Genomic DNA, 23234 nt, shown 5'->3' with positions numbered 1-23234 from the left:
TGGCTGTTAAGGGGTTAAAATTCAACAATTTGACCTTTGAGAACTCTACCAAACTCCACCGCCAATTTTTGGGTTTAAACACTTGAAATTTTAGATATAGGTTACTTGGACATGGATCTAACTTTACAATTTGATTTGAGCCCAAAACAAATAAGGAGACGTAATTGGGGTCAAAGTTTTAAAAAGATTGACCTCTACGGTCTCTACCAAATTACTCAGCCAATTTTTGGTCGAAACATTTGAAATTTTACATAAAGTGTATTCAGACGCAGGCCAAGCTTTTTAATCTTTTTTTTTTTTTTTTTAATGAAAATTTGGCTGCCAAGAGGTCAAAGTTCAAGAGATTTTACCTTTGTGATCTCTAGCAAACTATTAAGCCAATTTTTGGTCTAAACATTTGAAATTTTACATAAAGGGTATTCAGACATGCAGCAAACTTTTTAATCAGTTTTTGGGCGAAAATGTGGCTGGCAAGAGGTCAAAGTTTAGAGTTGACCTTTGCAGACTCTTACAAAACTCCTCCACCAATTTTAATTTAATTTGAGCCCAAAACAAATGTTAAAGAGTCAAAATTTGGGTCAATTAAAAACATTTGACGTCTGCGGTCTCTACCAACTTTTCTCTATGGTAGTTAAGGAAGGCTATTATATAGAAAGGCATTACCGTACATATTCACACTTTTTAATATATATATATATATTTGAGAAATTTTTGGAAACTTTAAAGTGTCGAATATAATGATAAAATCATTTTTGTTTATTGCTTTTTTTTTTTTTTTTTTTTTTTTGTAAGTTCTATATTTTGCTAATACATAGCCTCATCAGGGTCGAAAGTTCGGTTCGTGAATTTCTTTTTCTTCATTTTGGTGTTATGGCGAAGAGACGAGAATTTGCGTGTTAGTCCGGTGGTTTCAAGTGTGTAATGCTCCAGTTTCGAGCGGGATTTAAAGTAAAAGATAGTCACACTTTTCGAAGACACTTTTTAAAGTAAAATTTAATTGAGAAATTTTTGGAAACTTGGAAGTATCGAATATAATAAAATCATTTTTACTTATTGCTTTTTTTTTTTTTTTTTTTTTTTTTTTGTAAGTCCTATATTTCGGTAATACATAGCCTCAGCAGGGCCGAAAGTCCGGTTCCTGAATTTCTTTTAAACAAAAATGATTTTATCATTATAGAAATTGAGAAATTTTTTGGAAACTTTGAAGTGTCGAATACACACTTCAAAGTTTCCAAAAATTTCCCAGTTAAATTTTAATTTAAAGTGTCTTCAAAGTGTGACCGCCTTTTACTTATATACATACACACACATAAAGTTATGAGCAGTACATAGGGCCGAGCAGAACTGCTAGTAATATATATATATATATATATATATATATATATTCTGTTTCCTAAACCTCAATCTCATTTTAAGCGACATCGCCAATGGAGGAGTACGTCAGAATTGTTGACAAAACGATACCCTTCTTTCGTGTAGGGATTGTTGTGATAAACATTATTTTTTAAATAATTCCGCAGATTTCTAACTGCGGGATAAACGTCTGGTTCATGAATTCTGTTCAGAATCTACAAAGTGTCCGCCACATATTCTTGAACAAGGATAAGAGGTGGCGGTGGCTAACGACACTGACTGATAACCTGGATGTGCCAAGTTCGAATTCAGTTCGTTCCACCAAAACACTTTTACTCAGGATGTTGGCAACCTTCACGCGATCCCTTCTGTAAGTATCCGATATCTTTCAAGAAAGAAATCTAACTAAGAAGACTTCGGGGAAACCAATGTCAACAATAGAATAATCCAGTTTATAGCAAAGGCATGAATGAATCCAACAAAGATAAAACGGTAATTTATGGTTGAAACTTGGTGTACACGTCAGACATGGGCTTTAACAAATATGGTTGGATTGCAGGAAGGGTTGTGAATTTTATTAACGATTCCATGAGGAGCATTTGTTTGAGGTCACTGTGAATAATGCTTGAGAAAGGAGTTGTCGCTGCCCTTTCCTAGTATGTATCCCCCCCCAACACACTCGAATTCTGATATGTCAAAATCAGTTTGGTTGTGGTTGAATATAAACGACATATAAACCCTCTGAAAACAAGGGAAACCCCGGGGTGGGAGCTAAAAGAACTTTTATTTTTTTATTGACAAAATACAAAAACAGATAATCTCCAGATGTGTTCTTTCAAAAATCATGTTTAGCGATCAACACCGTCGTACAGAAAGTACTGACCTCCCATTCGTCATGAAACGAACCATCTCGAATACCATATCTGTTAACGTTGCGTAGCCATCTTTGAGGAGTAAGACGGCTAGCAACTTAGTGTTGTCAACCTTCACGTGGTCCCTCCCGTCTGTAACCGATGTCTTTCAAAAAAGATAAAAATAAATTATTTTAAATAGAAATATGTCGGAAAACGAATGCCCGAAAATAAAATCGCCTGATTTAATTGCTTCAAACTACAGCAAAATGTGGCACAGTCGGAAGATGGAGCAAATCAGCTGCCACAAAACGTGTGGTACTCTAGCCGGGGGGGGGGATAGGTGAGAACTGACCCATTTCTATTCCCCATTAGGACCGCCTCAGACGACCGGCTATAAATCAACCCTATTTTTGAAGGCGTAGAGAGAGAGCGCACTTTCTAGCATCAAGCCGTGCCATATAACATTCCGACAAAGAACTATGGGATTTCGATCGCCAGTTTTAGGGAGACGGTCATTAGTTTTTAGGGATATGTTCACGCCAATTGCTGGGTCTTACTTTAGGGTGAGTTGTAATGAGAAGTATTTGGCGATATAAATATTTTCAGTGAAAAGACTTTGTTTATAATTAAATGTGAAAATACGAGAGACATGCTATGCGGTAAAACAAAACAAAATAATGAGTTAAAATTATTCACGAAAGATATTTTCTATATGTTTAAAACGGAAGATTTACAGCAATAGGAAAACATAGAATGTTCGTGAATATTTTAGAGAGCTTGTAAAAACAAGGGAGTTCATTAGCTGAGACATTAGAAGTCTGGATAGATTAAGAGCCGTGAGTTTCAGGTGTCAAGAAAATCGTATTCAAAACTTCTCTGCTCAATTTAATAAATTATAATTCATTGAAAGTTGTTTTTAAGAGTTAACGTTCTTTGTTTATCATATTAGAAAATAGTTCAGTGATAAAAGTTTGAAAATATTTCGATTGAGGAGTTATTTTAAATGAGCAGACGACATTAAGGGATTCAAGTAGTCATTGTGTATTGTGTCGTGCTTTGTAAATATGAGTATGCGAGTGACATTGTATGATTCGGTGAGTTAATGATTGCGGCGATTAAGGAAGCGCCTCGCCTCACTTGTCTGAATTTTTGGTCTCCAATGTTAAAAAGAAAATCTGGCTTTAAAGGATTCAAGATAGCTCCCAGTAAGACCATTTCAAATAAATTCAGATTTTCGGTGGTGGCGCACGTGTCTTTTTTTACTTTTTAGATCATTACAATACATTGGGTCCAATATAATATAATATTAATAATAAACGAAACCTGCATTAATCAAAATATATTTAAGCGTATTTTACAGCCGTGTAGTCTGCTAGTAATAAACTATAAATAATAAAAAAAAATAATAGAATAATAAAAATAACAAATTTAAATGTTTTGAAATTTTGCAGATAAGGATTTATTAATCCGACTACTGTTCTCATCTTGAGTGTTCGCACAACGTCTCGGCTGATGTAACCGACCTTCAGACAATTATGAATTTTAGTAGCCTTAAATTTGAAGTGTTGAAGTAATAACCAGTTCTAAGTAACATTTTGATGGAGGTCGGTCAATCCTCAGCACGGGCGATTCCAAGAATACAAATGCGAATTAAGGCTTCTATCCGGTTTTGGGTGATGGAACGATTTATCTCAGTGAATCAAATTCCGTAGAGTTTTTTTTTTTTTAGTTTGGTAAAAAGATTTCAAATTTCGACAAAATACACCTGAAGAAGGTCGAAGATTATATCGGCTGAAATGTGAGAATAACATAAAATCTTAAGAGTAGTCCGACTAAGCCAAGCAATGTATATAAAAAAAAAGCATGATTGACGATGCCAATCGTGTATCAGCCCCACCCTACACACGCTCAACCCTATACTTTTTTCGAATAGTAGGCCGTGACCTTGACCTTCTCTAACACTGAATAACTCTTCGTCAATTGTGTGCCTCGTCTTTCTCCTTTTCGAATCTGTCACCCAGCATCTTGTTATCAAAGCATAGAACCCCAAGCTGAAAGAATTCGAAGGATGAGGAGGGAGAGCGACGGTCGATAAAGCCGTCAACCTATTTTTTTTATTTTTATTATTATTCCACCGATAATCTTTGGACCCTGTAGATTTAGCAATTGTCTATCGTTCAGCCATCTTCCCCACCACACCCACTATCGACACAGCTTCTATCATTCATGTCGCGACAGTACAAGCACCAACAACAGACTCGACTCGTTGGATACTAGCAGGATGATCCGACGTTGCCCGGGATTAAATGATCAACAAATGTTTCACACGCCCCTTTATTTTTATTGTCATTGAAATCGACGAAATGACCCTTTTTTTTTTTTTAAATCAAATCCATTGGTGGCCTGCTCTAATTGGGGGGGGGGGGGCATCGTGATGCACCTGGAGGAAGCTTCACATGCCCTTCGCAATGACTAAGTTCACAATATATTGCAGTTTACATTGCACTGTAGAGAACCTATTGATGTAATAAAATTATTTTATATATAATGGCTTGCATTAATGTTTAAAATGCAAAAGTCTAGTATCATGCTTCAATTGTGCTCTAATCAGAAACGTTTATTTCGAACGCGCCCCTGTCATATCAAAACTACTGGTGATTTTATATTTTGGATCTTTTGGCTTGTGTGGTTATAAAATTTCTTAAACGTACTTGTGATGTTAGGCTGTACAAAATGTTAACTTTGGTCAAAATCGCCTGTATCTTCTCTCATCAGATTATATCGATTACCGATACTTGTTGAAGACACATTCCAGTATAAAACCCATCTAAGAACCCTGCCAGACACAAAAGGTACCTTCGTATGAAATTTCATAAAAATCGGTACAGCCGTTTTCGAGTCCATAGGGAACGATCTCGCACACAATGTTCCTTTTTATATAATAGTCGAGATAGATATTCTAAGACGTGTTAAACCCAGTAGTGCTCCCCCCCCAAAAAAAGTTTTAAGCCAATTTACTGTACTGTAAATAGTGTTAAGGTTTATATTTCGCGTTCAGACATTTTGAATTTTACAGTATTTTAATATGGATTAAAAATACGTTTTCGAGATGCGAAGGAAATCGTCAATAATGCCCTGCTGCATCGTTAATCGCATTAATATCGGCTTTAGTTACCCAACCTGAAACCGCCAGATCAAGTCGCCCCAATCAGTGCAAAGTCAAAACGTTCACATGACAAAACTTTTCAAGTGCAGAATTTTCTACCTCTTAAAGTGATCTGCTGTGTAGTCTTAGCCAATCAGAATACTCCATGGCCAACCGAACACTTTATGACGAGGAAAATAGCTTTGAGGATCTTTCATGCCCTTTTTCATTACTTTGTTGTTTTCCAGTTGAAACGTTACATACGTTTACACGTGCTAACATGTGGACGTTCGGGACCCATCACATTGTAGACTCCGTCGCAAGAAACATAAGGAAGAGGAAAGACTTCAACTCCTTGTTTCAGGTTTTAACAAAAGACCTTTATTCCTCCTTCTCTAGCCACGCATGACTTCACGTCTCGGCTGTGACGTCACACACGTGTCTGTAACGTAATTGGTCTACTCTTGTCGTGATGTCACTTCACACACAGCTCGGTTATTTGCATACAGTTGTCATACGCGCTTCTGTGATCTGTAACACAGTTAAATCCATTTGGAAACCGGTAATGCTGCGTTTATAATATTTTCAAAGTTGTTTCTACTTTTTTCTTTTTCATTTGTTGGTGACGGAGCATTCTACCGGAAGCCGCACATTTGCCCGTTGTTACAAATACACTCACCGAGAGATCTTTTAGGATTTTAATCGTCCGTTTTAGCACAACTGTTTTCAAGTCCAGAATATATCATTGACGAGGGTTCCAAGAAGTCAATGAGGTCAATTGCAAAAGATCTCGGTGCCTCCAAAGCCACAATTCGAAGGACTGTCCATGAGAATCTTCTATGAATGTCCTATGCGATGGAGAAAGGCCAGTTTATGTCCAAGATCACCAAAGAAACTCGTTTAGTGAGATCCAAAAGACTTTTAAACAAACTGAAACATCCTGCTGAACAAGGCATGCTTTTTTTTTTTTTTTTTTTTTTTTTTTTTTTTTTTTTTTTTTTTTTTTTTTTTTCAGACGAAAAAAACTTTGGCCAACTTTTGACCGCCAATCTCTCTAGACCTTAATCCGTTGGATTATTACGTGTGAAATAGATGTTAATAAACATCCTCAATACATTAAAGATTTTCTGAAAGCATCCATAGTCAAGGTAATGGACAACATCGAAGACCACAATATACGCATTGCCAAAGGTTTAGGTTTCGAATAGAAGCTGTCATTGAAGCGGAGGGAGATTTCATTAAATGAAATTATTAAATAAGAATTTCGTTTATGTACGAATGTTTTAGTAAATTGCATATGTGTTGTTTTTTTTTATTATCCTTAAAAATGCAATAAATGTTCAAACATCGGATGCTCTCTCTCATATATATATATATATATATATATATATATAATTCTTATTATATATCAATCCTTATATAAGAAGCTCAATGTGATTACAGAGCAATATATAGAATAAATGATAAAGTTATATTCCAAAATTCATGATGTTGACCATCTTATAATTTATTCCTTTAAATCAGTTGACTTATACAATTTTTGACAGTATCTGTTTCGTAGCGCAAAGTGATTGATTTTGCGCTATGAAACAGATACTGTCAAGAATTGTAAAAGTCAACTGATTTAAAGGAATAAATTATAAGATGGTCAGCATCATGAATTTTGGAATATAACTTTTTGTCATTCTCTCTCTCTCTCTCTCTATCTATCTATCTATATATATATATATATATATATATATATATGAGAGAGAGAGCGTCCGATGTTTGAAAACATTTATTACATTTTTAAGGATGATAAAATATATATATATATATATATATATATATTACATAAAAACAATAAGCTCAAAATAACAAAAATGGGAAGTATTTCTATGTCAGTAAGATATTAAAAGTAAAAAAAAAATGTAATCAATTTTCCTTTTTCTATTATTTTTCATTTTTATAAGTATTACCTTCATTCAATTATTATTTTATTTATTTTTTTTCAATGATTGAACAATTATTTTGATACATCAAAACGAGAAAACGTATTTAACTATGCTGGGGGGGGGGGTCAATATGCAAAATAAAAACGAAATAACTAGTATTGCTCGTATTATTTGGATTCTTCAGATTACTGTTCTCGTCTTGAGTGTCATTTTCACAACGTTTCGCTCGGTGACGCTTCCGGCTTTCTTCAGGTCTATCGTACAGCTGAATGTTGGAGATCTGCACGGAATTTTAAACGGAATCCTTTATTTAATCCATCGAAGTAGCATGCTCTCGTTTCGTCAGCCATGCCTGGAGTGAAGTTCGAATAATTCGCAATTGTATTTTGAGTGTCGCCCGCACTGAGGATTGAACCTTTAACTTCTAGAAGGATGTATCTTTACAACTGAAGTTCACCAAGTACTTTATCCATTATGCCAAAGAGCTCTGCTAACAATCAAACAATACGAATAATCAATTCTCATCTATATAATTTAGAAACGTAACTCGTATTACTTTTTAAATTTTCAGTAACATTTATTAAAAATAATTGACTTGCTTCTCAGTCGATTACAATATAGTGGCCTTTTGGTCAAGATCAAAGTGTAGTATCTGTTCTTCAGATGCTGCACTTCCATTTCTTGTTCTCTTTCGGCGGGGGAGAAATCCTTCACGACTGAGACAATTTTTTATTTTTGTACCTTTTCTCCACGTTAAAAAAACGACCTTGGTGTCTCTGTCCCGTGGGGAGGCATAGTAAATAGGTACAATATAGTGACATTCAAGTCCAATGTAAACAACTTCTTGAGCCGTCCCCTTAAATAATCCAATTTATACCCAATCTATACCATTAACGATTACTAAACTACCACCTTACAATCGTTAACACTTATCCTCAAGTGGTCTTCGGGCCTTGATAAATTACGATTCCCTTTTTTTTCTTTTTTTTTTTTTTTAAAAGGTTCTTTCATTACTTAGTATAGCGAAGATTTAAAATCAAGCCAGTAGTTGGAGTTTTGAAAATATAATTCCATTTATAATCTTGACTTGTCCATAATCTCTTATGTTAAAATTAACATTGAAAGAATAACAGACAATTCCTCGACGCATATACGCCCGACTGACAAGCTGCAAAATTCTATCCTTTCACTATCGAGGTCTCTAGATGCCAAATAGCCCTCTACTCTACTAGTTCTTTCCTAGGACTGTTAGACTTTGGGATTGTTTCCTGCTTCTCTGACTGTACTAACCTGCTGAAGTTTAAATGTAATGTGAACAGACGTTTCGCTGCTCAACTCCCCCACAGTGCCCTGTTAGACACGACCCTAAATAGTAGCCCTTTACGTTTCATATGGCAATACGCTTTGTTTGGTTGATAAAGAGTTTCAAAAAATGTAGATAAAACTATTATATAAATATAATATATCATTAAAACTATTTAACTTGTTTGTCATCAACCACTGTGAATAAAATTTCCAAAAATATGACGTCATCACTTAAAACGGACGAAAGACACCTGGTAGTTCTTTTATGACGTGATATATTATGAAGTAATAAAATAACCTCACCATTAAAGGCAGACAGCATAGACGACCCGTGGTCCTGTTCTATTCAGGGAATTAATTTTATGAATATTATTTTTAGTTTGGTATATATATATTCGAACGAACGTTAGAAATAAAAGGATTAAAAAAAAAAAAAATTTGTAAACTAGCAAGCTGCCCGGCGTTGTGCGGGGAATCTACTTTCATTTTTACCCCCTCCCCCTTCCATATATGACGTCATACATGACATCATACGTGACATTGTAATATATATATGCTATGATGTCATTGTAAACAAGCGGACAGGAATAGGATCTGGCCTTCGGGCTCAGATAAGTGTAGTAAAGTTTATTATGATGAAAATAAACATAAGGAAATTCTGTTTAACACCCACGCGCACATATACATACTTTTTATTAAAAACGCTGAGGTAATTTCTTGTAGTTTAACCCCACGATGTGAATGTGGTATTATGGTAAATGGTGCCAGTCAAGAGTAATCTCGAAAGTTTTGTAGACAAATTAGAAAAACCCTGTACCTTTCTCCTTCCTCCAAATTTCTTATAGGGTTTCATGCCTAAGTTTATTGTTTGCAATTTTACCTTTATTTTAAATAATTATAATATTTCAGATAAATAAACTATATAAACAAGAGTCGCCAAGGTCCTGAACTGTCATCTAAACTTCAGCCTCTGTCACAGCAACGAAATGTTGCATCCCTCTGCCTGTTCTACAAGTACTTTTATGGTGCTTGCTCTGACGAACTGCTAGCCCTTGTACCCCCTCGACGTAAATACCCCCAACAAACCCAACAAGCAGCTAAATCCCACCTCTTCACAGTAGAGATCCCTAGATGTAAAAGAGCCTTCTACTCCAGTAGTTTCTTCCCCAGAACCGCTAGACTTTGGAATTCCCTTTCGGGTCCCTGCTTCCCCAACTGTACTGACATGCAGAAGTTCAAGTGTAACGTGAACCGACATCTTGCTGTCCAACTCCCTACATAGTATCCCTGTAGCTTATGTCCCTGATAGTAGCCCCCTACATCAAAGTGGCAATGTGCCTTGTTTGGGGTGAAAATGTAATTTTTTAAAAAAAAAAGAAAGAAAAAAAAGATCAATGTAGTATCTGTTCTGATGCTACACTTAAAGTAAATTAGTCTTTAGTCAATGTAGGAGAAACCATTCTATACTTAATTTTTATTTTGTCTACTTTCAGAGTGCTCCTTTTTGTGGGGAGGGGGGCTGGTTTACCCACACATTAAAAAACGACCTTGTCACATTTTGTTTTCGTGGGAAGCAAATAGATACCAACAGACAGGAATACGAATATATTATTATTTTTTATTTATTTATTTTTTTTTTTACACAGTGATCACCACTTATCAAGGCCCGGAAGCCACTCAGGGATAAGGGTTATTGCAAGCACATTACGTTAGTGTGGAGATTTGATGAAGTGTTAACTTAAGAACTCATCTCCTAACTGTGCCATTATCAACTGCATTTAATGACGCATCGTAGTTTCTGATGCACGTTCCTGACAGGAGTCGTTTTCTTTGAGCCTCGCACCGTCAATATCTGCAACAGATATAAAACTTTCGGGTCATAAATGCATAAGTTCAGTCATCATAACAATGCATCTTGCAATCTTTTTTAATCCAACGGAATAAAAAATAGGAGGCATTACTTTTTTAACACCCCTCGTATGATGATGTATGAATATCATTTTGGTTATTCCTTAGTTATTCCTCTTTGCATTATTTGGATTCTTCGGACTACTGTTCTCATTTTGAGTGTCGTTTGCACATCGTTTCGATCGATATATCTTTGACCTTCTTTAGGTGAATATTGTCGAACTCTGAAATCTTTCGAATTCTTTACGCAATCCACAGAGGTAACATACTCTCGTTCCCTCAGTTGTGACTGGGTAGGAATCCCTAAATAACTCGCACATCTGAGTGTTGTCTGCACTGACGATTGAACCTTTAACCTCCAGAAGAGTGTGACTTTTAGAATTGAATTTTACCAAGTAATTTATCCACTACACAACGGGGTCTTTGTGTGGTTAAATCAGTTCAACAGAAAGATCCCTGACTTCAACAAGATACACCTGAAAAAGTTCGGAGATTACATCGGTGGAAACCTTGTAAAAATAACGCTCTGTGAGAATAGTAGTCCGAAGAATCCAACTAAGAATAATGAATCTTTTTCATCTAAAAAATTCAGAAACGTATTTGTTTTATAGACACCTTAAGAAACGCAGCGTCAACAATAATTTTTTTTTTTTAATTATTTTAACGAACACTATTGCTTTGGCATTTTTTTTTTTCATATTGGAAATATTCAAACTTTTTTTTTTTTAATGTAAAAATTGTAAATATGCTTATCTTTATATAAGATAGTGTGTATGTTATTTTGTGTGTCACGTTTACACCTTTTTTCTTCCGCGTGACTATTATTTAATTGTTATCCATTTTATGTAATAAATAATTTTACCAAGAATTCATCATAAGTTTTTGTTTCGGTTTCGATTATAGCTGAAGGAACTCAAGTTCATATATTGTTTTTATATATAAGATTTGGTTTCGGTTTCGATTCAAGCTGATGCACCCAGGTCATATGGATATATTTTTTTTATTTTTAAAATCGCAACTTTATAATATATAAAAATCGATAGAACATTAACTCTATAATAATATATACGAAATCTGCAAGAATTAAAAGATCATATTTAAGCGTATTTTACGACCGGGCTACGCCGGGCGTCCCTGCTAGCTTATGTAAATACTTTTGCAGTTTAACAAAAGAGCTACAATGATATTAGAGCGTCTCCATTTACGCTGAACATCCACAGAATGCCAAGAACAATATATTACATATGAAGGAGTCCACTGTGGAATTTCCACAGGCCCCGCTAGTTTGGAATATTTCTTATGAAGAATAGTTTAAAACTGCAATATATCTATACACTGACAATACTGCGTGAATATCACTGACGTCCATCGATCATATTTGATCTTGGTTCCATGCTCTAAAGCGGGAAGTGTCTGGCTTCTCTAAAAAAAAAAAAAAAAAAAAAAAAAAAAAGCATAGTCATTCTTACATACTATGAATTTTCACAGGACTAAAAATCCAGACAGATCTTATGGGATAATCAATTAGATAAATCGTACTGAACGTCTCTGCCGGGGCTGGGAGCTAATTAGTGTTCTGGTTGCTCGCGGGGAGAATGAAGTCTAGACCGACCCCATCCCTACCCTCCGAGATTACTTTTTAAATGAAACCAATTTCGGAAGGAATTTTGAGGCCATTTTGGATGCATCGTTATTCCTAAAGTCAATGGGTAGTGCTGAAATTACTGACACTAAAGATAATAATTACGAGCCATTATTCCGCTCATTATTTGCTCCCGACGCCGATAAAATCAGTTGGCGTCAGTGGCGGTTGGGTGAGCAAACCTGGCACAATTTTGTGGTATACATTACTTAATCACTGTAATATATATATATATATATATATATATATATATATATATATATATATATATATATATATATATATATATATATAAAGCGTTATCCTGTCGCAAAATATGTTTAAATAAGATATTTTAATTAATGCAGATTTCGTATTTATTATTATAGTCGTATCTCTACTGATTATTACATTGTACCCAATATATAGTAGTGATTACAAAAGTTTAAAACAAAAATGACATGGGTGCCATCAGCTAGAATCGAAGTAGCTCTCCAGCCTTATTCGCTACCGTCTGACCAAAATCTATACGCATACAGAAACTTAAAAAAAATGTTCTTAAAGATGTAAATGTATAGTTTTGCATGCGCAGAAATAATACTTTTAATCAACTTACGCCTGCAAAATTTCAATTTATTTTTCAATGTTTACCTTAGCAGCGACTTTACCGGCTAAAAACCAAATCGAATTTGTTCCATAAGTCAAAATCTTTTACACATCAAGTTCAAAATTGGTAGACCAAAAATTGATAGAAACCGTTTCTAGTGATTCCGAAACGAATTTTTTTTTTTTTGGAAAATTTCGCACTAATGTACCTTGTGTCTGGGAGTGTTCTTAAATAGTTTTTCTATCGTAATTCCTCCAATAATATCCATAATGCAAAAAATCTGAAGAAACTGTCAAATTTTGCCCAAAGTTAACACCCTTATACAGCCTAACATCACAAGTGCGCTTGAGAAGTTTTATCATCGCATAAACAGACGGGCCCGACATATAAAATCAACAGTAGGTTCTTTGATAAGACAAGGGCGCGTTCGTAATGATGGGTTCCGTTTAGAGCACAATTGAACTATCATACTTGACTTTTGCATTTTAAACTTTAATCCAAGCCATTATATAAAAATAATTTTATAAAATCAATAGTAGGTTCTCCACAGTGCAATGTGTATGCTACAATGTATTGTAGACTAGGTCACTACGACAAGGCATACAAAGTTGCCTCTCTGTGCACAGCGCAGGATCCCCGACTAGCGCAGACAATCATTTGATTTGATTGAAAAATAGACAATTCTACTGATTTTGATAACAAAGTATTGGAAATTTGGACCATTTGTTGATTCTCGATTATTCCCGGTCAACTTCGGGTCTCCCTGCTAGTGATGAATATTTATTGCTTTGAAATTATTAGCAAGAGTAAAATCTATAGATCTTTTCCGCAAGTGTGATTTTATGTTTGCGAAAATATATGTACATATTAGATGGGTTTTTTATAGTAATCTGGGGGGGGGCTTTAGAAATTTAAAAACACTAACGTAATGTACTTGCAATAACCCTTATCCCTGAGTGGCTTCCGGGCCTTGATAAGTGGTGATCACTGTGTAAAAAAGAAGAAAAAAAAATCGGCAGAAGTATTAGAATCGTCCTATCTCTAACACAGACGCGCATTCACACTGGTACCCCGTGTACCTTTTATCCTCCTAAAGATGCGAAGAGGTAGGTGTGTCATAAATTTCGTGAAAAATAGTGAATAATTCCACCCCGTCTTTCCAAGCTTATAACTTCTCGAAAAATGTAATTCAAGCTCTAATTTCTTTTTTCAATTAAAGGACCAAGGTTTCATTAAAAAAAACAAAAAAAAACAAAAAACGTTTTTTTTTTTTTTTTTTTAAGGTTTTAAACTTCGGACTACAGGTAAATTTCTAAGAAAAAAAAGAAACACTACTCTTTTTTGTTTTAAATTTGAATATATTATTTATTGATCTTTTGTCTTCAATTTGTGATATATAACACTTTGGTGAGTAAATTATTTACTTTTTAATAGACATTTCAAAATGGGAGGCGTGAATTAATTTGACCCCCTGTCTTTCCAAGCTTATAACTACTCGAAAAATATAATTCAAGCCCTAATTTGTTTTTCAATTAAAGGAGCAAACACCAAGGTTTCATTAAAAAAAAAAAAAAAAAAAAAAAACAACAAAACAAAAAAAAAAAAACAACGTAGTTTAAAAAAAGTAAAAGGTTTTAAACTTCGGGCGTTACAGGTAAATTTCTAAAAAACACTACTTTTTTTTGTTTTAAATTTGAATATATTATTTATTGATCTTTTATCTTCAATTTGTGATATATAAAACTTTGAGTAAATTATTTACTTTTTAATAGACACTTGAAAAGGGGGGGCGTGAATTAAAAAAAAAAAAACTTTTGTCTAAAATATTATATTCGATTATTGGAAAGATCATAAAATTTCACATTGACCCTGAAAATATCGTAAAAATAGAATCAATACAAAAATTTTGATAGATTTTTAATGTTTAAAAATTGAAAAATACTGAGCTCGTAAAATTCAATTAATTTCATTACTGTTTTTTAAAAAATAAAAAATAATATTTCTATTACTTTTAAAACAACTTTAAAAGTTTATTTTGGAAGTATAATCCATAAAGAAAATAAACAACCCACTTTTTAAAGAGAAATTACGAGTTTTTTTTAATTTTTTATTCGCAGTTTCGTGTTAGGGGTGTCAAAAATTCCTACAAAAATTCTGATACACCTAATGAAGAGGCACTTACAGATTTGGTCGATGCGACCCAGCAGCAATGTCCATGTTTGACCCAATGGATTTAGATTGACGCAAGATTAACGCAGACATCTGTTGCCAATAAATTGTTAACAAATTTCAAATATTTCATGTTTCAAATATTTATTCTCGTTTTTTGACCTCGCCCCTAAAAAAACATTGCCATTTTCGTCCGTTTCAACGCGAAAAGGTCAAAATGTAACACGAAGTCGTGTTTAATGTAAAAGAATCGTGGCCCAATCATAATAATAATAAACAAATCGGTTTTTGCTGGCTGACAATCCACGGGGAACCGAGGTCAGATGAGGATCGGGTTTCGTTAGCCCGTTTGAAAACATTAATGAAACACCTGTCGATGGATAAATAATTGGTTTTCGCTTTTGAAAATTAATTCATTCATTCTCTCTCTGTTTCTGTCTGTCTGTCTCTCTCTCCCTCTCTTTCTGTCTCCCTCTCCCTCTCTTTCTGTCTCCCTCTCCCTCTCTTTCTGTCTCCCTCACCCTCTCTTTCTGTCTCCCTCACCCTCTCTTTCTGTCTCCCTCACCCTCTCTTTCTGTCTCCCTCTCCCTCTCTTTCTGTCTCCCTCTCCCTCTCTTTCTGTCTCCCTCTCCCTCTCTTTCTGTCTCCCTCTCCCTCTCTTTCTGTCTCCCTCTCCCTCTCTTTCTGTCTCCCTCTCCCTCTCTTTCTGTCTCCCTCTCTTTCTGTCTCCCTCTCCCTCTCTTTCTGTCTCCCTCTCCCTCTCTTTCTGTCTCCCTCTCCCTCTCTTTCTGTCTCCCTCTCCCTCTCTTTCTGTCTCCCTCTCCCTCTCTTTCTGTCTCCCTCTCCCTCTCTTTCTGTCTCCCTATCTCTGTCTCTTTCTCTGTCTCTTTCTGTCTCTCTATCTCTGTCTCTTTCTGTCTCTCTATCTCTGTCTCTTTCTGTCTCTCTATCTCTGTCTCTTTCTGTCTCTCTATCTCTGTCTCTTTCTGTCTCTCTGTCTCTTTCTGTCTCTCTGTCTCTTTCTGTCTCTCTGTCTCTTTCTGTCTCTCTGTCTCTTTCTGTCTCTCTGTCTCTTTCTGTCTCTCTGTCTCTTTCTGTCTCTCTGTCTCTTTCTGTCTCTCTGTCTCTTTCTGTCTCTCTGTCTCTTTCTGTCTCTCTGTCTCTTTCTGTCTCTCTGTCTCTTTCTGTCTCTCTGTCTCTTTCTGTCTCTCTGTCTCTTTCTGTCTCTCTGTCTCTTTCTGTCTCTCTGTCTCTTTCTGTCTCTCTGTCTCTTTCTCTATCTCTGTCTCTTTCTCTATCTCTGTCTCTTTCTGTCTCTCTGTCTCTTTCTGTCTCTCTGTCTCTGTCTCTTTCTGTCTCTCTATCTCTGTCTCTTTCTGTCTCTCTATCTCTGTCTCTTTCTGTCTCTCTATCTCTGTCTCTTTCTGTCTCTCTGTCTCTTTCTGTCTCTCTATCTCTGTCTCTTTCTGTCTCTCTATCTCTGTCTCTTTCTGTCTCTCTATCTCTGTCTCTTTCTGTCTCTCTATCTCCTGTCTCTTTCTGTCTCTCTATCTCTGTCTCTTTCTGTCTCTCTATCTCCTGTCTCTTTCTGTCTCTCTATCTCCGTCTCTTTCTGTCTCTCTATCTCCGTCTCTTTCTGTCTCTCTATCTCCGTCTCTTTCTGTCTCTCTATCTCCGTCTCTTTCTGTCTCTCTATCTCCGTCTCTTTCTGTCTCTCTATCTCCGTCTCTTTCTGTCTCTCTATCTCCGTCTCTTTCTGTCTCTCTATCTCCGTCTCTTTCTGTCTCTCTATCTCCGTCTCTTTCTGTCTCTCTATCTCCGTCTCTTTCTGTCTCTCTATCTCCGTCTCTTTCTGTCGCCCTCTCTCCGTCTCTTTCTGTCGCCCTCTCTCCGTCTCTTTCTGTCGCCCTCTCTCCGTCTCTTTCTGTCGTCTCTTCGCCCTCTCTCCGTCTCTTTCTGTCGCCCTCTCTCCGTCTCTTTCTGTCGCCCTCTCTCCGTCTCTTTCTGTCGCCCTCTCTTCCGTCTCTTTCTGTCGCCCTCTCTCCGTCTCTTTCTGTCGCCCTCTCTCCGTCTCTTTCTGTCGCCCTCTCTCCGTCTCTTTCTGTCGCCCTCTCTCCGTCTCTTTCTGTCGCCCTCTCTCCGTCTCTTTCTGTCGCCCTCTCTCCGTCTCTTTCTGTCGCCCTCTCTCCGTCTCTTTCTGTCGCCCTCTCTCCGTCTCTTTCTGTCGCCCTCTCTCCGTCTCTTTCTGTCGCCCTCTCTCCGTCTCTTTCTGTCGCCCTCTCTCCGTCTCTTTCTGTCGCCCTCTCTCCGTCTCTTTCTGTCGCCCTCTCTCCGTCTCTTTCTGTCGCCCTCTCTCCGTCTCTTTCTGTCGCCCTCTCTCCGTCTCTTTCTGTCGCCCTCTCTCCGTCTCTTTCTGTCGCCCTCTCTCCGTCTCTTTCTGTCGCCCTCTCTCCGTCTCTTTCTGTCGCCCTCTCTCCGTCTCTTTCTGTCGCCCTCTCTCCGTCTCTTTCTGTCGCCCTCTCTCCGTCTCTTTCTGTCTCCTCTCTCTGTCTCTTTCTGTCTCTCTATCTCTGTCTCTTTCTGTCTCTCTATCTCTGTCTCTTTCTGTCTCTCTATCTCTGTCTCTTTCTGTCTCTCTATCTCTGTCTCTTTCTGTCTCTCTATCTCTGTCTCTTTCTGTCTCTCTATCTCTGTCTCTTTCTGTCTCTCTATCTCTGTCTCTTTCTGTCTCTCTATCTCTGTCTCTTTCTGTCTCTCTATCTCTGTCTCTTTCTGTCTCTCTCTCTTCTGTCTCTCTATCTCTGTCTCTTTCTGTCTCTCTATCTCTGTCTCTTTCTGTCTCTCTATCTCTGTCTCTTTCTGTCTCTCTATCTCTGTCTCTTTCTGTCTCTCTATCTCTGTCTCTTTCTGTCTCTCTATCTCTGTCTCTTTCTGTCTCTCTATCTCTGTCTCTTTCTGTCTCTCTATCTCTGTCTCTTTCTGTCTCTCTATCTCTGTCTCTTTCTGTCTCTCTATCTCTGTCTCTTTCTGTCTCTCTATCTCTGTCTCTTTCTGTCTCTCTATCTCTGTCTCTTTCTGTCTCTCTATCTCTGTCTCTTTCTGTCTCTCTATCTCTGTCTCTTTCTGTCTCTCTATCTCTGTCTCTTTCTGTCTCTCTATCTCTGTCTCTTTCTGTCTCTCTATCTCTGTCTCTTTCTGTCTCTCTATCTCTGTCTCTTTCTGTCTCTCTATCTCTGTCTCTTTCTGTCTCTCTATCTCTGTCTCTTTCTGTCTCTCTATCTCTGTCTCTTTCTGTCTCTCTATCTCTGTCTCTTTCTGTCTCTCTATCTCTGTCTCTTTCTGTCTCTTTCTGTCTCTCTATCTCTGTCTCTTTCTGTCTCTCTATCTCTGTCTCTTTCTGTCTCTCTATCTCTGTCTCTTTCTGTCTCTCTATCTCTGTCTCTTTCTGTCTCTCTATCTCTGTCTCTTTCTGTCTCTCTATCTCTGTCTCTTTCTGTCTCTCTATCTCTGTCTCTTTCTGTCTCTCTATCTCTGTCTCTTTCTGTCTCTCTATCTCTGTCTCTTTCTGTCTCTCTATCTCTGTCTCTTTCTGTCTCTCTGTCTCTTTCTGTCTCTCTATCTCTGTCTCTTTCTGTCTCTCTATCTCTGTCTCTTTCTGTCTCTCTATCTCTGTCTCTTTCTGTCTCTCTATCTCTGTCTCTTTCTGTCTCTCTATCTCTGTCTCTTTCTGTCTCTCTATCTCTGTCTCTTTCTGTCTCTCTATCTCTGTCTCTTTCTGTCTCTCTATCTCTGTCTCTTTCTGTCTCTCTATCTCTGTCTCTTTCTGTCTCTCTATCTCTGTCTCTTTCTGTCTCTCTATCTCTGTCTCTTTCTGTCTCTCTATCTCTGTCTCTTTCTGTCTCTCTATCTCTGTCTCTTTCTGTCTCTCTATCTCTGTCTCTTTCTGTCTCTCTATCTCTGTCTCTTTCTGTCTCTCTATCTCTGTCTCTTTCTGTCTCTCTATCTCTGTCTCTTTCTGTCTCTCTATCTCTGTCTCTTTCTGTCTCTCTATCTCTGTCTCTTTCTGTCTCTCTATCTCTGTCTCTTTCTGTCTCTCTATCTCTGTCTCTTTCTGTCTCTCTATCTCTGTCTCTTTCTGTCTCTCTATCTCTGTCTCTTTCTGTCTCTCTATCTCTGTCTCTTTCTGTCTCTCTATCTCTGTCTCTTTCTGTCTCTCTATCTCTGTCTCTTTCTGTCTCTCTATCTCTGTCTCTTTCTGTCTCTCTATCTCTGTCTCTTTCTGTCTCTCTATCTCTGTCTCTTTCTGTCTCTCTATCTCTGTCTCTTTCTGTCTCTCTATCTCTGTCTCTTTCTGTCTCTCTATCTCTGTCTCTTTCTGTCTCTCTATCTCTGTCTCTTTCTGTCTCTCTATCTCTGTCTCTTTCTGTCTCTCTATCTCTGTCTCTTTCTGTCTCTCTATCTCTGTCTCTTTCTGTCTCTCTATCTCTGTCTCTTTCTGTCTCTCTATCTCTGTCTCTTTCTGTCTCTCTATCTCTGTCTCTTTCTGTCTCTCTATCTCTGTCTCTTTCTGTCTCTCTATCTCTGTCTCTTTCTGTCTCTCTATCTCTGTCTCTTTCTGTCTCTCTATCTCTGTCTCTTTCTGTCTCTCTATCTCTGTCTCTTTCTGTCTCTCTATCTCTGTCTCTTTCTGTCTCTCTATCTCTGTCTCTTTCTGTCTCTCTATCTCTGTCTCTTTCTGTCTCTCTATCTCTGTCTCTTTCTGTCTCTCTATCTCTGTCTCTTTCTGTCTCTCTATCTCTGTCTCTTTCTGTCTCTCTATCTCTGTCTCTTTCTGTCTCTCTATCTCTGTCTCTTTCTGTCTCTCTATCTCTGTCTCTTTCTGTCTCTCTATCTCTGTCTCTTTCTGTCTCTCTATCTCTGTCTCTTTCTGTCTCTCTATCTCTGTCTCTTTCTGTCTCTCTATCTCTGTCTCTTTCTGTCTCTCTATCTCTGTCTCTTTCTGTCTCTCTATCTCTGTCTCTTTCTGTCTCTCTATCTCTGTCTCTTTCTGTCTCTCTATCTCTGTCTCTTTCTGTCTCTCTATCTCTGTCTCTTTCTGTCTCTCTATCTCTGTCTCTTTCTGTCTCTCTATCTCTGTCTCTTTCTGTCTCTCTATCTCTGTCTCTTTCTGTCTCTCTATCTCTGTCTCTTTCTGTCTCTCTATCTCTGTCTCTTTCTGTCTCTCTATCTCTGTCTCTTTCTGTCTCTCTATCTCTGTCTCTTTCTGTCTCTCTATCTCTGTCTCTTTCTGTCTCTCTATCTCTGTCTCTTTCTGTCTCTCTATCTCTGTCTCTTTCTGTCTCTCTATCTCTGTCTCTTTCTGTCTCTCTATCTCTGTCTCTTTCTGTCTCTCTATCTCTGTCTCTTTCTGTCTCTCTATCTCTGTCTCTTTCTGTCTCTCTATCTCTGTCTCTTTCTGTCTCTCTATCTCTGTCTCTTTCTGTCTCTCTATCTCTGTCTCTTTCTGTCTCTCTATCTCTGTCTCTTTCTGTCTCTCTATCTCTGTCTCTTTCTGTCTCTCTATCTCTGTCTCTTTCTGTCTCTCTATCTCTGTCTCTTTCTGTCTCTCTATCTCTGTCTCTTTCTGTCTCTCTATCTCCTGTCTCTTTCTGTCTCTCTATCTCTGTCTCTTTCTGTCTCTCTATCTCTGTCTCTTTCTGTCTCTCTATCTCTGTCTCTTTCTGTCTCTCTATCTCTGTCTCTTTCTGTCTCTCTCTCTCCGTCTCTTTCTGTCTCTCTATCTCCGTCTCTTTCTGTCGCTCTCTCTCCGTCTCTTTCTGTCTCTCTATCTCCGTCTCTTTCTGTCGCTCTCTCTCCGTCTCTTTCTGTCGCCCTCTCTCCGTCTCTTTCTGTCGCCCTCTCTCCGTCTCTTTCTGTCGCCCTCTCTCCGTCTCTTTCTGTCGCCCTCTCTCCGTCTCTTTCTGTCGCCCTCTCTCCGTCTCTTTCTGTCGCCCTCTCTCCGTCTCTTTCTGTCGCCCTCTCCTCCGTCTCTTTCTGTCGCCCTCTCTCCGTCTCTTTCTGTCGCCCTCTCTCCGTCTCTTTCTGTCGCCCCTCTCTCCGTCTCTTTCTGTCGCCCTCTCTCCGTCTCTTTCTGTCGCCCTCTCTCCGTCTCTTTCTGTCGCCCTCTCTCCGTCTCTTTCTGTCGCCCTCTCTCCGTCTCTTTCTGTCGCCCTCTCTCCGTCTCTTTCTGTCGCCCTCTCTCCGTCTCTTTCTGTCGCCCTCTCTCCGTCTCTTTCTGTCGCCCTCTCTCCGTCTCTTTCTGTCGCCCTCTCTCCGTCTCTTTCTGTCGCCCTCTCTCCGTCTCTTTCTGTCGCCCTCTCTCCGTCTCTTTCTGTCGCCCTCTCTCTCCGTCTCTTTCTGTCGCCCTCTCTCCGTCTCTTTCTGTCGCCCTCTCTCCGTCTCTTTCTGTCGCCCTCTCTCCGTCTCTTTCTGTCGCCCTCTCTCCGTCTCTTTCTGTCGCCCTCTCTCCGTCTCTTTCTGTCGCCCTCTCTCCGTCTCTTTCTGTCGCCCTCTCTCCGTCTCTTTCTGTCGCCCTCTCTCCGTCTCTTTCTGTCGCCCTCTCTCCGTCTCTTTCTGTCGCCCTCTCTCCGTCTCTTTCTGTCGCCCTCTCTCCGTCTCTTTCTGTCGCCCTCTCTCCGTCTCTTTCTGTCGCCGTCTCTCCGTCTCTTTCTGTCGCCGTCTCTCCGTCTCTTTCTGTCGCCCTCTCTCCGTCTCTTTCTGTCGCCCTCTCTCCGTCTCTTTCTGTCGCCCTCTCTCCGTCTCTTTCTGTCGCCCTCTCTCCGTCTCTTTCTGTCGCCCTCTCTCCGTCTCTTTCTGTCGCCCTCTCTCCGTCTCTTTCTGTCGCCCTCTCTCCGTCTCTTTCTGTCGCCCTCTCTCCGTCTCTTTCTGTCGCCGTCTCTCCGTCTCTTTCTGTCGCCGTCTCTCCGTCTCTTTCTGTCGCCCTCTCTCCGTCTCTTTCTGTCGCCGCTCTCTCCGTCTCTTTCTGTCGCCCGTCTCTTTCTGTCGCCGTCTCTTTCTGTCGCCGTCTCTCCGTCTCTTTCTGTCGCCGTCTCTCCGTCTCTTTCTGTCGCCGTCTCTCCGTCTCTTTCTGTCGCCGTCTCTTTTTCTGTCGCCGTCTCTCTTTCTGTCGCCGTCTCTTTCTGTCGCCGTCTCTTTCTGTCGCCGTCTCTTTCTGTCGCCGTCTCTTTCTGTCGCCGTCTCTTTCTGTCGCCGTCTCTTTCTGTCGCCGTCTCTTTCTGTCGCCGTCTCTTTCTGTCGCCGTCTCTTTCTGTCGCCGTCTCTTTCTGTCGCCGTCTCTTTCTGTCGCCGTCTCTTTCTGTCGCCGTCTCTTTCTGTCGCCGTCTCTTTCTGTCGCCGTCTCTTTCTGTCGCCGTCTCTTTCTGTCGCCGTCTCTTTCTGTCGCCGTCTCTTTCTGTCGCCGTCTCTTTCTGTCGCCGTCTCTTTCTGTCGCCCTCTCGCCCTCTCGCCCTCTCGCCGTCTCTTTCTGTCGCCCTCTCGCCCTCTCGCCCTCTCGCCGTCTCTTTCTGTCGCCCTCTCGCCCTCTCGCCCTCTCGCCCTCTCGCCCTCTGTCTCTGTCGCCCTCTCGCCCTCTCGCCCTCTCGCCCTCTCGCCCTCTGTCTCTGTCGCCCTCTCGCCCTCTCGCCCTCTCGCCCTCTCGCCCTCTGTCTCTGTCGCCCTCTCGCCCTCTCGCCCTCTCGCCCTCTCGCCCTCTGTCTCTGTCGCCCTCTCGCCCTCTCGCCCTCTCGCCCTCTCGCCCTCTGTCTCTGTCGCCCTCTCGCCCTCTCGCCCTCTCGCCCTCTCGCCCTCTGTCTCTGTCGCCCTCTCGCCCTCTCGCCCTCTCGCCCTCTCGCCCTCTGTCTCTGTCGCCCTCTCGCCCTCTCGCCCTCTGTCTCTGTCGCCCTCTGTCTCTGTCGCCCTCTGTCTCTGTCGCTCTCTCTCTCCCTCTGTCTCTGTCGCTCTCTGTCTCTGTCGCTCTCTCTCTCCCTCCGTTTCTGTCGCTCTCTCTCTCCCTCCGTTTCTGTCGCTCTCTCCCATATGTGTGAGAGAGAGGTACTTTTATTCAAGATAAAAATAATTTAGAGGTAAAACAATTCAATGAATTTGACGAGGTTTATGCGAGAGTGTTAAAGTAGAGAACACGTTCTATTTATTTGTTTCCGCCGTAAACTTTGTTTAAACACACATACACACATTATATATATATATATATATAAAGCAAAGAGTTAATAAAATATTAAAAAGAAGAAACACTTTAACAAGAGTTTAAAATATTTAATTTCCTAAAAGGAAACACTTGATA

At 39.3% G+C, this 23234-nt stretch overlaps 2 protein-coding genes across 2 annotated transcripts in view; one reads left to right on the top strand and one right to left on the bottom strand.

Moving 5' to 3' along the window:
• LOC145263070 (integrin alpha-9-like) overlaps positions 1-23234 on the top strand; it is a 244443-nt gene that overhangs the window by 76117 nt on the left and 145092 nt on the right. The gene's annotated exons all lie outside the window — the stretch shown is intronic.
• LOC145263309 (uncharacterized) lies at positions 10370-18071 on the bottom strand (the record flags this gene model as incomplete). Its single annotated transcript, XM_080120389.1, has 3 exons — positions 10370-10443; positions 17005-17101; positions 17667-18071. Coding segments are annotated over 3 exons (576 nt in total), but the record flags the coding sequence as incomplete, so codon positions are not given.

Source organism: Euprymna scolopes, chromosome 38 (genome assembly GCF_053919585.1).
Source record: "Euprymna scolopes isolate OS-2025 chromosome 38, ASM5391958v1, whole genome shotgun sequence".
NCBI classification, from domain to species: domain Eukaryota; kingdom Metazoa; phylum Mollusca; class Cephalopoda; order Sepiida; family Sepiolidae; genus Euprymna; species Euprymna scolopes.
This window is presented reverse-complemented; position numbering and strand designations above follow the sequence as displayed.